Consider the following 17,500-nt stretch of genomic DNA (forward strand, 5'->3'; position numbering starts at 1 on the left):
CCTTCTTTTTTTATTTCTTTATTATTTTTCTTTTTTTTTTTTTATTTTTGTTTTCTCACAAGACTCGTCTCCTCTTACAAATAGTTTCATCTCTGACTAGAAGCCAATTTCGAGATTCGACTGATCGAATAAGTTAAATTGCATCGGTATTATTTTGTATTGTCACGAAAATGGGGTAAACGATGCGAAAGATGCGAGAAAAAAGAGAGAGAGAGAGAGAGAGAGAGAAAGAGAGAAAGAGAGAGAGAGAAATCTATGGAATGAAAAGTTTTCGAGTATGTTTTTATAAAACGTCGCATCTTGTTCAGTTCGTCGTTTTTTACTTATCGTAATCGTTATACGAAAAAACAAAGTATGCTACCAACGATTGTATATATTATGTGTGTGTATGTGTGTGTGTGTGTATGTGTATCGTTCTACTATAGTCGTCGCGAGGACACGAAAGAAAATCGACCCAACAACCGAACGGGACGATTGGTCTGTCCCTTTGCCTCCCTCGTGTACGAAGAAACAGTGAGAGTAAGAAGAGGTGGGGGAAGGGGCAGGGAGGAGCTTTGAGAAAGGGACGAAATGAGTGCTAACAGCTAAAGGAAGAGAAAAAGAGAGAAAGAGAGAAAGAGAGAGAGAGAGAGAGAGAAAGAGAGAGACACTTCCATTGAACCGATCGGAACTCGACTCTTCGAGGAACCTCCGCGATGGAATGCGTTCAAAACGAAGCAAGTACCGCCAACGAAGATATTTTCTCTTTCTCTGTCTGTCTCTCTCTCTCTCTCTCTCTCTGTCTCTGTCTCTGTCTCTGTCTCTGTCTCTGTCTCTGTCTCTGTCTCTGTCTCTTCTTTTTTATCCTATCTCAAATAAACTCACGATTTCAAATCGACCGGATATCTGTTGATTTCGTCATAAAACAACGTTTACCGTACGAAATTAATTTGATAGAAAAAAAAAAAAAAAAAAACAAGAAGGAATAATTCGATTTGTTTTCAATCGAAAATTAATATATTCCTGTTAAAAAAAAAAAAAAAAAAAAAAAAAAAAAAAATTATGACGTAATTATATCAAACTATTAAAATAGATATGCTTCTCTTTAAAAATGATGAAGATTTTTTTTACGTTTCTTTATCTCTTCTTCTTTTTCTTTTTTTATATCATTTTATCGCAAAATGTTATGCAGTTTTATGTGAAAGAATGAAAGAAAAAGTAAAAAAATATTAAAAGTATCGAATAATAAAATGAAGTATTGTTTACGTATTTTTTTTTTTTTCTTTTTTTTTTCAATTAGATATATTAAAAATGAAAGGACGTTGATATATGGATGTAAGATATTTTTTTGGAAAACTTTCAAAGCCGATATATATCGTCTCTAAGATAGTCCATAATCCTTATTACGAACTATTGTTAAATTCTATTTTTTTAATTTCGATATATAGAGTACGGACGTGAATTCAAATCGGAATCGTTAATTTAACGCGAGATCATTTCGATGTTCCGAATTAAATCTTAAATCGCATTGAATAATTCGATACTAATACGCAAATGTTCTCTCTCTCTCTCTGTCTCTCTCTCTTTTCTATCGATAAAAATAAGAAGGAAAGATGATCGTTTGAAAAAAATTTCTTTCTCTTTCTTTTTGTTTTTTCATCGATTCGTTGAACAACGAATCTTGGATCTGGTTTGGATATTTCAAAGAGAAAGGTACAAATTTAGATAGGAGAAAAGGATGGATGGTAAGATGATGGTTGAAATAGGAGTAAGAAGGATAGAAAGAGAATAAGAGAGAGAGAGAGAGAGAGAGAGAGAGAGAGAAAGAGAGAGATAGCAAAGATCTTCTCTTTGCCTCGAAGCAGCCTTCCGTTCGGTCGGAAGACCGCCGGATAATGATACGCTGCCGCCTTCCTGAAAAAGGTTGAGATGCGTCACTCTAACCGGAATTCGATCTCTCGGGGGTCGTCAACGACTTCCAAGTAAAGGTATCAATCCGCCATTCTGACCCGGAATCGAAGTATACGACGCGAGTTCGTTGAAAGATTCGAATCGTTTCATGACGATTCAGTTAGCCCCTATTTTACCACCACCATCACCATCATCACAATTAATAATCAAAGAAAAAAAAAAATGGATAGTATAGTTACATTCGTTGACACATGATTTATGATAAATCATTGTTTCTTTTCTTTTCTCCTTCTTCTCATTTTTTTCTCATTTTATTTTATCTTATTTTATTTTTGAAACACAAACACTTACGTGCGTCCACCATTACGATCTGTGTTTCAGGTTTGGTTTCAAAATCGTCGAGCAAAATGGCGAAAACAGGAAAAAGTTGGTCCACAAGCACATCCGTATAATCCTTATCTTGGATCGGGAGCACCCCCGCCGTCCGCTGTCGTGGCACCAACATTACCGAATCCGTTTGCCCATTTGGGTAGTTTCGCTCTTCGTAAACCATTTGATGCTTTTCGTTATCCACCTTTGGGCCATGGACCTGTCCTTCCTGGAGCATATACTACTCATCCTTATCATCGAGCTCCACCTCCATTGTTACCACCGGGCATGCCATTACCATACACGTCTGCGGCATCGTTTCAAAGCCTATTGGCAAATATATCTGCCGCACAAAGGCCTAAACTCGTTCGGGGCTCTACACCACCACCACCGGCACCACCACCACCTCAACCAGCACCGCCGATAACTATGTCTCATCCATCGGTGGTTCCTCAAGCACCGCCTACAGCTAGCTCGCCACAAAGTTCACCGACTGGTAGCGTTGGTTTACCGGACATCGACAGGAGAACCAACAGCATTGCGTCTCTAAGATTGAAAGCACGAGAATACGAGCTCCATCTTGAAATGCTCAGGAAAAATGGTGATCTCATTAGCTGAAGATGGTGCCTCTACAATATTTACTTGTTCAACGACGACGATGACAACGTGAAACGATCGACGTGTGCCTCGATAATAATATTAATCAAGGGGAATCGATGACGATTATATTCACGAGTTAAATAATAATAATTTAGTGACAATGACAACGCGAGGTAGGAACGATAAAACATCGAGAGTGTCTACCGTACCCGGTAGAGAAAATAAATTAATAAATAAATAAATAAATAAATAAATAAATAAATATATATATATATATATATATATATATATATATATATATAAACTGAAGATGTTAATGTCGTTCGACGATACGATGTAATGAGGAGTTCTCTTTTGTACGAATTTTTTGATCGGTTATATAACATTTTCCCCGAGAACAACGACTCAAACACCGTACGATATTTCTCATCGAACGATTTCGATGATTTTCGATGTTCCTAAAAAAAAGTAACATCTCTTGTATTTACATACGTCGTTTAAATTAAATCTCAAGAATTTTCATTGGTTAATACGTTGTTGCTTTAGACTTTGCAAAAGTGCTCAGAGACTCGTTCGATATATCAAAAGAGATTCATATATTAAATCTCGTGATGAGAATCGTTCATTCTTCTTTTAGGCATAATTTAAGAGTATCTTTATACCATTGCCTGAGGATTACCGAATGTCGTTCGAAGATAACAACAAGGATGGTACATGTTTTTTTTTCAATTTAAGAAAGAAAGAGAAAAAAAAATTTTTAAAGGAACAAAAAAGAGAAAAAAAAGATGATTAGAGAAAAGAAAAAGTTCAAAGGAAAACTTTTCCGATTTATTAACGAAATTTAACAAAGCCAAGATACGACGTTAAATACTTTCGATTAATCCAACGAATATTTCAATCTTCATCCCTAATTGTCGATTAGAAATATACGTGGTAATTCTAACTTTCTAATTTTTCATCGAGTCCTTTATGATTGAATTTTTGCGCTCGTACAATTTTCCAATTAACGTTTCTTCTTTTTTATTTCATCGAAATTTTAAAAATTCATCGGAACTCCAACTAATCATGAAATATATTTCAGAATTATTTTCAATGACTTTTGCCTTATCGTTCTATTTAGTTTATTCTGTTCTACGTTGACAACTCGTGGGATCAAGAAAAATTATTCGTTTGCATTCGTCCGAAGTCATTACTTCAAACATAATGAATTTTTATTGATTTTACGAACTGTCGCTTGCTCTTCTTGCGTAGTTCACGATATACTAATTTGAACTTAAATTAATTATTATCGATTCCAATCGAAAGATCACGACATTCTCATTGTGAAAAAATGTGATATCGTTGTCAATAGAATTGTCAAGAAAATCTTGACGAACCAAATGCTTTCTCCCAAAGCGATTCTCAACGCGAGGCTTCATCGGAACAATAAAGATATAAGAGATAAAATCTTCGTCGATGTTTCGTAATAACGAAAGAAAAACAAAAAAGAAATAATAATAAACAAACAAAATTTTTTTTTTGTAATTAAAAAAAAAAGAAAAAGAAACGAAAACAAAAAATTAAAGGAAATTAATTAATTCGAAAGAAAGGAAAAAAAAAATATATATATATATATATGTATATTATATATTAAATATTATACAATATACATATATATATTTTTTTTTCGATCATTAGAAAAAAAAAAAAGATCGACAATCATCCGTCCGCAAAAATTCTCGACACGATGATTCTACGATGTAAAAAGTGTTTGCATTTTATTAATTTTCTTTTTCCTATTTTTTTTTTCTCTCTCTCTCTCTACACGAGGTAAAAATAAAAGCAATTTCGTCGGTCATCGTCATCGAGAAATTTCGCTCTGTTTCTTCTTTTTTTTCTCTCTCTCTTTCTTCTTATTATTTTTCGTTTCTTATTTCTCTCTCTCTCTCTCTCTCTTTTTTTTCTTTTTGTATCTTTTTTATTTTTCTCGTTAGCTCGATCAAACGTAACACGAACGTTGCAAACGCGCGCAATTCTGGAATATCCATTATGACATTTACGACACGCTAGAGTTAGGAGTCGTTTTTAAATGGAAAAATAAAAGAAAAAAAAAAAAAAGAATAAAAAAAATGCAAAAGAAATCAATAATAATATTTATATACCACACACGTTGTTTATATATACATACATACATATACATATATATATACATATATATATACATATGTGTATATATATATATTTATATATATATATATATATAGTACATACTAATGTAAGTAGTACTCTCTCTTTACGAATTGTCATAAGACACGATAGATTTTTACGATTAATCTAATCGTTTCTTTATTCTTTTCTGTTATTCCTTTTTTTTTTTTTTAATCATCCCCCTTAGTTCTACATAAACTACTTTGTAAATAGTTTAACAAGATTAATGTATGTATTATTTTTAACGAAGCAAATTGCAATTGCTTAAAATTACGAACGAAAGCATTCACACGCAATTATAAAAGGTGAATGGTCTTTTTATTAGATCACTTCTATTCAAAAATTCTACGAACATTGTTTGTTGTCATTGCGAAATATTTTTCTCCTTTGTTTCTTCTTTTTTATTTTTTTTTTTTTTTATTTTTTTTTTTTACTTTTATTTTGTTTCAGTTCATCTTAATTTTTTCCTTTTTCCTTTCTCTCATCTACTTTTCCAATCATATTTTTCATCGAAACATTACGTCGATGTGTGTTAAATTGTACTTAAACTCTATTAAACCTGTCTATCCTCTCTTTGCAGTGAATAAAATGACAACGAATCACAAGAATGGTAGTGTCATTTCATTTAACCTTATACCAATTAAATATAAAGTATAATAAATTATATTAAATATTATAAAATATAATAAAATATATTAAATATAATAAATTTAAATAAATATAAAACATATTAAATATTCGAAGAATAATTTTTATTTATTTATTCATTTTTTTTTCTCTCTATTTCTTTCTTTCCAAAATCCTCGAAATGTCAATTGACGATGAAATAATTAATTTGAAAAAATAAGAAACGAATACGCCTAACATACGATCTAATGAAATTCTACAAAAACTACATTTAATAATAAAAAAATTTCTCTTTTTACGCTCAAAAATAGCATCGAAGAGTCAACTAATTATAATGTTTAGAAGCGATATATCTTTGTTTCTTGCAAGAAAATTAATAAAAATTACGATTCAACAAAATCTCGAATTTTTAACGCTAGTATAATATGAATATGTTTATATAACAATATATATAGAATGAATTTTTATTCGGAAGATGTTTAGCATAAAAAAAAACTCGGTATCTCGATTTCTCAAATAGACGCGTTTAATAAAATTAAAAAAAAAATAAAAAAAAAAAAAAAAAAGATGAAAAGAATTCTCCCTTTTGACAATAGATAAGAACTGACTTTAATGATGACTCCATAATGTTTATAAATAATATACGTCATTATCACGAAAGAAAAAGCTTCGGTTTGAATTAAAAAGATTTTAGTCTTTTGCGTAGGAGGTGCCCTTGTCAATGATGTCGTTTGGTAACCTTGTATAGGTCGCTTATTGTTATGGTCGTTTCGTCGGACCTCTCTCTCTCTCTCTCTCTCTCTCTCTCTCTCTCTTTCTCTATATGAGTGTGTGTGCGCGTGTGTGTCAGCTAATTAGCAATATTGAAAGAGTAGGGAAAAAGAGAGAAACAGAAAAAGAGAAAGGGGAAGAGGAAGAGAGAGAGAGAGAGAGAGAGAGAAAGAGAAAAAGAAGGAGAATTAAGATACCTGTAATTTAGGCTTACCCTTTCGTAACGATACGTGATCGACTATTGGATAAATCGATTAAAAAGACTCTGAAGCTGGACAAATCGGTTATCCAATGAAAAGTGACACACGAGTTAAGTGCATTACGATGTTGTTGGATAAAAGTGCAATGTATCGGATTACCCGTCACGACAAGCTAATGTTAAATAATATCAGGGAAAGGAAAAGTTAGCTTAGTTTCTAATGAAATCCGTGTATATTTAATGGCAGACGTCTTTACTTATGTCCTACGTGAGTTACATAAATATCTACATATGTATAATTTTTATACACACGCACATATATATATATATATATATATATATATATATATATATGTACATATAAATAAATTTATAGATTCAATATAGACGTCTGTAGGTATTACATTTTAGTACACGTCTATATGGGCATTCATTCGAAACGAATTGAAATCGATTAACGTAATTTTTCGAGAAAATTATAATAATGACTATAGTACGAAGATGAGCCTTTATAAAATCTTTATTGACTAACGTAATAATATTGCGAGAAAATTATAATAACTATAGTATTAGAGGACGTTGTAAAATCGTTTACGAAGATAATATCGTCGGATATTTCGTAACGTGTATGTGGGTGGGTATATTTAATATGAAACTTTATGCGGTCTAAGATACACAATACGATATAATTCGTCAAGATTTTTCTTATAAATCGTATTTGAAGAAAGTGATAGAAAAGAAAAGAAAAAAAAAACAAGAACTACAAGAAGGGAAAAAAAATTTTTCCAAAGTGTTGAAATAGTTGACATTTCTTGTAATTCAACGTTTCTCGAGGAGAAACGATCGAATGAATTTTCAAATGGATCGTGATAAATCAGCTGCTATTAAACTGGTTCTTGAAGTGAATTTAATCGAACGATTGATATACATGTATACGGAGACACACACACACACACACACACACATATATATACATATATATTTGATGTGTTTCAAAATAAATAAAAATGTCTGCATGGATATATACATATACATATATAATCGATTTCGAATTATTAAAGATATTATAGAAAACATTATTATTAAATATATTAATAGTCGAATGTTTATATATATATATATACGTATATAATGTATATATATATATTATATAGATTCTATTTTAATATAAGAAGAAGAAAAAAGAAGAGTAAAAAAAAAAAAAAAAATAAAAAAAAAAGGACAAGAAAGAAAAAGAAGAAAAAAAGAAGAAAAAAAAAGGTTGACTCAACGAAAGAGGGGGGAAAAAATACGAGGCAGAAAGTAGAAAAATGTAAATGGTAGTGGTAGTATTAACTACAGGGAAGAAAATAAAAGAATAAAAGAAGATATAGCAAAAAAAAAGGGATAGTCCGAGAGAGAGAGAGAGAGAGAGAGAGAAGCAGTGGATGGCAGTGCCGGGACTCCAGAGATGAAGGATGTACGGCGTGACGGTCTAATTGAGGCCTTCTTGATTGCATTTACACCGCTGCACGGCCTCCCGTATACCCAGTGGTGTATCCCAGCATCCACCTTCTGCAATGGATCCACGTCGTATCTGGCGAAGGCTGCCGCCACTTCGACTCTCTTTCTCTTTCTTCTACTATCTCGTTCTTTTTTTTTCTTCCTCCACCTCCTCCTCCTCTTCCTCCTCCTCCTCCTCCTCCTCCTCCTCCTCCTCCTCTACGACTTCTCATTACGACGTCCTTCTCAAAGTAAATCTCTCTCTCTCTCTCTCTCGCGCGCGCGCGGGCGCGCGCGCACGCTTCTTATCTCACTTCATCCTTCCGTGCTTATAAACTCTATATATTCTTTTCCCTTTCTTGTCGAGATTTTTGAAAGATCATTTCTATATATCTTTCTATTTTTCATTTCCTTTCTCTTTCATTCTTTCTCTTTTTCAAAATCTTTCGAAATTTCTAAAATCAAAAATTATAAAAAAAAAACCGTACACACACATATAAAATATATATGTGTGTGTGTTTATTTATATATATATATATATGTACGCACATATAAACGGTGAGAAGAAAAATAATTAATACGTCTAAATCCTCGTCATATATATATATATATTTATGTGTATACATTTGCAGAATTCGATTTAATTCGATAATGAATTCAATTAGATATAAAATAAATTTAATTAGAAATTACAAAGATATCGTTGCATTTGGAACGTTTTCTTTGTTTGTTAGGCAATTACATCGATATAAAAAGTTATCGCAGTTTGACCTGTAGGAAGACGTAACGAACGAGCAATAAAGACGAAGTTATGAAAACGAAAGAAGAAAACGATGCGTTTATCGTCGAAGGAAGATCCCATTTGGGGTCTTTTCGATCTCTCTTCTCTTGGTACTCTTAGGATATGGGGGATGAGGATGGAGATGAGGAATGGGGCCGGGGGTAGGGTGGGGTAAGGTGGGATATGACCACTTCTTCACTCCCCTCTTCTCCGTAACATCGGCAAACACCAACGTCACAACCACCACCACCATTACTACCACTACCACCCTCGGCTGTTCGCCAGGGACATGGCATAAAATGTGCAAACGCCGTCATTAGTTACATGGTACCTAAGGACACATGGGGTGGGTGGGAAGAAAGGCGGAGCCGGGGGAGAAGAGTGGAGAGGGGAAATGCTATCCTCTCGAAGTCTTATTAAGCCCATTACGTCTTAATTTATTTCCTTATTTTAGAAAAGGAAGAGAAAGAAAGAAGAAAGAAAAAAAATCTACAAAGAGAAACGAAGAAAAGGAAAGAAAAGAAAAGGAAAAAATAAAACCGTAGCTGAACCGTATTGCTGAACCCCGAAAACGAACGTTGAACGTTTGAACGGTGGAAGGGGAGTACGATGTAGAGAAGTAATGATATAATTCCAGTGAGGCGTCTCGACGAAGCACCATTTGCATTTCGGTACTTCTCCTTCCTCAGGGTCCTAACTTTTCGTACCTCTTTATAACCAATAAAAAGTTCGCACGCGAACGTGTGGGAAAAATAATGAACGCCTACGATCACCTCGGCTGACCTCTCTTTCTCTCTCCCTCTCTCTCTCTCTCTCTCTCTCTCTCTCTCTCTCTCTTTCTCTTTCTGATTCGCGGAAGGGAGACTCGTTTTAGGATTTGCCAATTTTGATCGTTCGTTAAAATGCGAAATTTGATTACCTGGGATAATAATCGCGCGAGGGACTCTCTTTCTATCTTTTTCTCTTTTTATCATTTAACTTATCGCCGACAGATAACCAAACGAGAAACAATAACTTGTCACTAAAAAGTTTGACTTATCATTCAGATTATGTTGTCTAATGATTCTACTTTTTTCTTCGTGTTTTCTTTTTCTTTTTTCTTTTTTTTTTTTTTTTTTTTTTTTGTTTTTTTTTTCTTCAACGATAGATTACTCTCATCTTAATATTTCGTCGATAAACAAAACGTTTTCTTGAGAAATTAATGTTGAATTTTTTTCACTCACCATTTATGAAGTTCTACGATGGCTGCAAAACTCACGTCCTCGTTGTAGATCAAATTTATGGAAGGATAATCCATAGTAAGTGAAAAATGAGGTATGTCATATACATCGAAGTCGATCGAGATCGTCATAGGGTTGAAATCTTAGAACGAACTTAAAAATGATCTGTAAAATAAATAGAACACAAATTTGTATTAAAAATTTTCTCGTAAGAAAATATATTATAAAATCATTGTCTATAAAATTACAAATTTTATTTATTAATTAATCTTCTACGAAAAAAAAAAAATAGATATTATTATCTTGACAATCTTCGATGAGTCTAATACGCGACAATTATTTATCAATTTACATTAAATTATAATTAATTAATAATACGTAATATTTATAGAGAATCTAAAAAAAAAAAAAGTATTAACAAATAATAATTAATAAATCCGAACGAATTTACTTTGACGTTATATAATTACGATCTTTCTGTTTAAATAAAAATATACTTTATATAATACACTTTAAACATTGATTCTTCTGTAATGATCTCTTTGTACGTAGCTGATAATAAAAATATAGATAAGTACGTTTTTAAATGTTTCATATTAATCTCGTGAAACGCGAATGAATTTATTAACGATTCCATTCATTATCTCTCATAGGATCGTAATAATGATCTGAAAAAGTTAATAAGAAAATCATTATAATGATAAAAATAATGATAAAAATTAATGTGCATATACATATTTAATATACATGCGCATATACATATTTAATATACATGTGCATATATATGTATATATTAGAATAAGATATAATCAATCGATAAAATATATTTTAATATTATAATTACCAGTTGGAAAAGACGACGAGCGATGCTTTCGTACGTAAGTACACGATTAGACTGAAGAGAACAGAGTCACCTTCTCGAGGTCGAGTATTAGTTTTGATAGGATCTCGCATTACGAGAGAAATTTCTTGAAATTCCTGAAGGACAAAAACAAAGTCGCAAGAGTTCTCATTAACTCCTAGATCGTTCGATATATATCATAGTTTATATGAGCTAACAATGTAAATAAATTTTTATTGATTTATTTACATGTACGTACGTACATACGTACATTGCGTACTCACTGTGAAACAAGATACAGTTTACGTATAGTAACATTTATCGTATTATGTGCATAACTGAGCTCTATCGATTCGTAAATTATTTTATTTGAAAAATATCATTAAAAATCTTTGTTAATATATAATAAAGTAATACGTAGTATATATATATATATGTATTGTACACATATGCACACACACACACATACACACATATGTACACGATTGATTATAATAAATTATTAAGCTGAGTAAGATTTAAACATAAAATATTCATCGATATCGTGAAAATAAGTTTGGAAAATTTAGACAGACTTTATTACCTGTGCATAACCTCTCGAAAAAAGTGCCATAACCTATTTCATTTTTTTTTTAATATATTTTTTAAACCTACGACGATCCTACGACCAATTAAATATTTCCTCGTGGAAATCGTATTTTCATTAATCGATTGGTATACATACACACACACACACACACACACACACACATATATATATATATATCTATAAGGCATACAATAATAAAAAAAACGTATAGCAAATACCTGTAATTAAACCAATGTTGGACTCATCTATCGAACAATCATAGCGTCAGTTTAACAACTATTTCCATCGCGCATGCGCATAGCGTCACCTTATACAGCTATTCTGAAAAAACATATAAATTATAATATTTCGGTATTGTCGAACGCAAAAAAAAAAATATAAAAAATATTTATTATAAACATTATAATAATGTATATGCAAAAGATATAGAAACGATTAATTAAATTGGAAAATAAATTAAAGCATAGATCTTAAAAAGGTTATGAAACGTTCGAATGGAAGTGTTATATTTTAATCTCAAATATCTTTTATATTTTGACGATTTATTAACAATATCTTTTGAAAAATTGTACGTTTGACGATCGATCGATATATATTTTTTTCCGAAAAAAAGATTTAACATTTTAATAAGATATATTAATTACCTGTAATAATGGCACAAGGGCATAGCTCTTCTGACAATTTGATATAATTTGGACGACGTTACGGAACACCGACACGGTTTTTCTCAAAATGTTGCAAATTCCTACCGCACATGCAAGGAGCGCCACTTTATAATTACGATATTTGAACATATAAATAATTAAAATTAATTAATATTTTATTATAACAAATTATATATATATATATATATATATATATATATGAATAAATATAATTATAAGCCGATATGTGTATATAGACAACGTTGAAATATATCTATATAAGAAAAATGATTTCGAATCGCTATTAGCATTTATTGCAATTATATTTCTTATCAATGTCATTCTTCGTAAAGAAACGAAAGAAAAAGAAAAAAAAAAGAAAAAAAAAAAGAAGAAAAGAAAAGCAAACAAAAAATATTTCTATTAATAGAACAACATTATTACGGATGAATATTTGCACGGATGAATATTTAAAATCGACATATAAAGTAACGATATGCGACATAAAATAAAATATTTTCAAGGGCGTATGAAAAGGTCCGTAGGTTGAGTGCAACCAAAAGAGCGGGAGAAATTTGTATTTGCTTGGGGGATTACATATGAAAGGAATAATCGTATATCTGGGTTTAATCTTACTATTTGCGTACTCGACAGAATATCGTTTGGCGATGAAACAATATAGATATATTATCTTAAAGTTCTCTCTCTCTCTCTCTCTCTCCCTCTCTCTCTCTCTCTCTATTTATCTATCTATCTATCTTTATCTCTCTATCTCTATTTCTCTTTTTCCGTTTTTAATTAAACCAGGAGAATATTATATTGTAATGACGCTGCTCGAGAAATTTCTAGCATAAGGATGAGCGTTGCACTTTGAGTATGCGAGGATTAAACGGCACATTAATTGCAGGGCAGAGAACGTAGGCGCTTCGCACCTTGGAAGATTACTCGAGTCTGAGAGTGGTTGATAATTTTATATGCAAACATCCTTTTCTCTCTCTCTCTCTCTCTCTCTCTCTTTCTCTCTCTCTCGGTTTTCTCTGTTTCTTTTTCTTTCTTTTTGCGGTTTACGCCCTCTGTGGGAATGGCTGGCGAATCTTGGCACGTCCGAGGCTCCTCTTCGTCCTCGTTTTCAATTCGCGTAGCACGTTTACTGCACGCTGCGGATTATTAGCTCGCGAACTCGATGCACTGGCCGCAATCGCCCCGGTAATTTTCGCCCAAGCCGCGAGGATCCACCCGTTGCTGTTGCCGTTGCCGTTGCCGTTGCTGTTGAATCCCCAAGTTGAATAATATTGCGGTGTCGCATTTTCAAAGACGTAGAAAACATTATCAACGTTTTCTACTTCTTCCAACTCTATTCCGCGCACTTACATACGTGAAAAGATCTCCCATGATATCTTTCTATCATTATCATAAATGCAATATATATATATATATATATATATATATATATATATATACACACATATATATATTTAGACTACTCAGATAGATATATTTTCTCTATCGTTATAGTAATACTATCTAATCCATTAGAATTATCCCTGAGCGATATTTGAAAGTGGTACCCTTTAGAACGATATTGTATGTGGGGAAGGAAGGAGGGAGAGAGGGAGGGAAACAGAAAAGAAAAAAAAGAGAAAAAGAATTAAGGGGCATTTCGTGTATCGTTCTTTATTCCGTTCGTTCGGTACGGTTCAACGAAATTAAGCGTCATTGTTTATGAGTGAATTCATCTTGATTGTCGATGACTAATGTCCAACGGCAGCTAACATAAGTCGGATAGTTGGATCGCGGTCATCCAGAAGTCAGACACCCAAATGAGTGGAGGAAGAAAGAAAGAAAGAAAGAAAGAAAGAAAGAAAGAAAGAAGTAGAAATAGAAGAAGAAGAAGTAGAAGAAGAAGAAGAAGAAGAAGAAGAAGAAGAGGAAGAAGAAGAAGAAGAAGAAGAAGTGGCCACCGCCACGTGAGAGCTCTTTAACGACCATCATCAATAACGCGAACCGACGTTGAAGAGGAAAGCAAAGAAACAAAAAAAAAAAGAAAAAGAAAGAAACAAAAAAAGAGATAACAAAACAAGAAAAAAAGAAGAAAACGAAAGCAAAAACAAAAAAAGAAAAACAACAGAAGAATGAAAAAATCGATGCCTTGGTTAGTGGGGTGGGTGATGGCCGATATGATGGCTCGCCGATTTTTTCCTTCGCCTTTTTTTGTTCTCTCTTTCTCTCTTCTCTCTCTCTCTCTCTCTCTCTCTCTCTGTCTCTCTTTCTCTCTATGTATGCCCGGTAAATGGTGTTAATTAGTAAATTTGATTTAAGCCCGAACGAAGTGACCGGATAGGCGGATGCTCACGTGCGAGCCTTCCTCGGAACACGATGATGTACGATCCCTGCAAAATATTTGACTGTCTTCCGTTCGAAGCTCGTTCTCTTTGACGCTTCTTAAAAGGAATGAAAGAACGAAAGAACGAAAGAACGAAAGAGAGAGAGAGAAAGAGAGAAATGGGATTAAGAAGATCGAGAATCCTGTCAAGACTATAAATGACGATATGGTAGCGATTCATAGCTCTTGAACTTTGACGCGACTTTAAATCTTTCATTATTATTATTTTCTTTTTTCTTTTTTTGTTTTTTTTCTTTTTTATTATCTCTTCTTCGTTCAAAAATAGAAAAAGAGAGAGAGAGAGAGAGAGAGAGAGAGAAAGAGAAAATGGTGGGGCAGAGGAAGGTTTACCAATGGCGATCGTAAAGAAGGGCTAGTGGGTGAATGGGGGATGGGAAAACATTGCTCTAATAAAGATACAATATAGGTATATATAAAAATTATACGGTTCTTGGCTTCTCGGCAAGGTGATTTTGAGATTCATGATCGGTAAAGAACAGTTTTTAAAAGATAGTAAACGAGATTGTACATCTGGTGGAGGCAAAAGTATAATAAGTCTTTGATTCTTTTTCTCTTTTTTTTTTTTTTTTACACCATGTAGCAACAAGTTAGACAATTATTATATAGATAAGTACGTAAAAGATTGGAACGGTATTGTGGAAGAAGTGGTTTATGTATTTCGTGAAGAAAGATATTGGTATGGGTTATCTACCTACAAACTCGCACCTCCATTCGAAAAAGTCTCTCTCTCTCTCTCTCTCTCTCTCTCTCTCTCTCTTTTTCTCTCTCTCTCTTTTTCGGAGCGGGAGAAATTTACTTTTAATGGCAGTAGTAAGAGAGATGAGAGCACCTGCAAGAAAAAGAGAGAGGAAGAAAGAAAGAAAGAGAGAGAGAGAGAGAGAGAGAGAGAGTGAGATGGGAGAGGAGATTGAAGCGGTCGAGACAGGCGCGGATTTCGCTTTTTAATCGGGAGAAGATCTCTCTCTCTCTCTCTCTCTCTCTCTCTCTCTTCTCCTTCTCTTTCGGTCTTGAATTTCGGGTAATGACGCGTTAGCTACCGTAAAGAGAGAAGAAGAAGAAGAAGAAGAAGAAGAAGAAGAAGAAGAAGAAGAAAGAAACTTGGCGAGGGTGGAGAAAGAGGAAGAGAAAAAGAAAAATAGAGAGAGAGAGAGAGAAGAAAGAAGGGCCGTTAATCGGTAGGCATTATCTCAATCACGTAAAACGGCAAAATTGCATTTACCTTTTTAAATGAATATTTGGAGGGAGACGCAGCCGCTGCTGCTGCTGCCGCCGCCACCGCCGCCGCCGCCACCACCGCTGCCGCTGCAGCCGCCGCCACCACCGCCGCCGCCGCCGCCGCCGCCCGCTAAGTTAATTTACAAAGGAATGCCGGGTAACGCCCTGTTCAACCTACCGGCCGCCGAACAAGTATTGTCCCGCCCCTGTTCAACCCTAAACGTGAGATACGCGCGTCAGCAGCGACCGTCTTCGAAAAAGGAAGAGATCAGAATCAGAGGATAAAAGAGTGTGGGCAAGAGGGACGCCGGGGAATGAAAGAGGAGAGCATTGGGGCAGGACGTACGGGGACGGGAAACGAGAAAGGCGGGGGGGAGGGAGGGAGGGAGAGGAGACGAGAAAGAAGCATATGCCAATTATACCTACCTACCGGCTAAGTAACTAAACTTCAACGATCCAACAATTTTTCGGAGCGGGAGAGTCGGGGAGGGGGCTGGGGGATAAGGTAGAGAGAGAGAGAGAGAGAGAGAGAGGAGGGGGGGCGGACTATATACGAAGATATAAAAGTAACTAAAAGCACCCTCTCTCTAATCTGCAATTTATTTATTTTTCTTTTCTTTTTCTTTTTTTTGTATTTTTTTCTTTTTTGTTCTTCATACACAACGTAACTATATGTTTATTCATGTACGCACATATATATGTTTATATGTATGCATGCATGTATATATAGTAATATGAAATTTATTCGTAAATGGTATTATAACTATGATATTATATACATAGCTATAGTACTATGGTATTATAAATATGATATCTAATATATTCGTTATAGCTTACAATTAAATGATATTAAGAATGTAGGAAAGGAAAGAAAAATAAAAAGTAATGAATCTCCATAAATACAGAGATATGAACAGGTAGATAGATAGATAGATAGATAGATAGATAGATAGATAGATAGATAGACAGATAGATATGTAGGTAGGTAGATAAGTACTTAGGTATATTGTAATATATTAACGATAAAAACGATCTTATCAATTATTGGAAAGAACGGATGTCCAATAAATATGATCAAAACATTATCTGATTTATTCTTATAAATTTTTCAAAATTCATAATAGGATACTCGTGTAACCTTGATTATCCAATCAGATAAATAGAAGAAAAAGAGGAGAAGGAAAAGGAGGACGTAGACGACAAAGACGACGACGAAGACAAAGAGTAAAAGCTGCTCTCTCACCCTCCAGTGTAAAACAGATCCTTTGACTTAACAGATTCTTCTCTCTCTCTCTTTCTGTTCTTGCTGTTGCTGTTGTTCTTGTTGTTGTTGTTGTTGTTCCATGATCCAGCACGCTCGTATCTCACTATCTGATAATTGGAGCGGTAATTACTCGATGATTAACAGAGATGGCTCCCGCGCATCGTGCCTCCTATGGTTTCTCTCTGTCTCTCTCTCTCTCTCTCTCTCTCTCTCTCTTTCGATCCCTTTGCCGATCCGTCGATCTTTCTGCTTACCGAGATCAGAGATCGAAGATAGGTTCGTGCGCGAGCACGTTGATTCTCTCGGGTCTTCATTTCTTTTCTCTTATTTTCCCCGTTTACATCCCCCAACCCCCGGCCCTCCCCGGTCTCAATCCTATCCCCACCTCCCCGCCACCCAATCGTCCGTCCATCCGTC

At 33.9% G+C, this 17,500-nt stretch overlaps 1 protein-coding gene across 1 annotated transcript in view; it reads left to right on the forward strand.

Moving 5' to 3' along the window:
- The window catches only part of LOC124949502 (homeobox protein aristaless-like), a gene marked incomplete at its 5' end in the record, with an annotated part of 28,404 nt that extends 22,750 nt beyond the window's left edge, over positions 1-5,654 (forward strand). The window contains one exon of the mRNA XM_047494652.1: positions 2,272-5,654. Within this exon, the coding sequence (XP_047350608.1) occupies positions 2,272-2,877 (606 nt within the window). The remainder of the gene's footprint in view (positions 1-2,271) is intronic.
- Positions 5,655-17,500: the final 11,846 nt, after the last annotated feature.

Source organism: Vespa velutina, chromosome 5 (assembly GCF_912470025.1).
Source record: "Vespa velutina chromosome 5, iVesVel2.1, whole genome shotgun sequence".
NCBI lineage: Eukaryota > Metazoa > Arthropoda > Insecta > Hymenoptera > Vespidae > Vespa > Vespa velutina.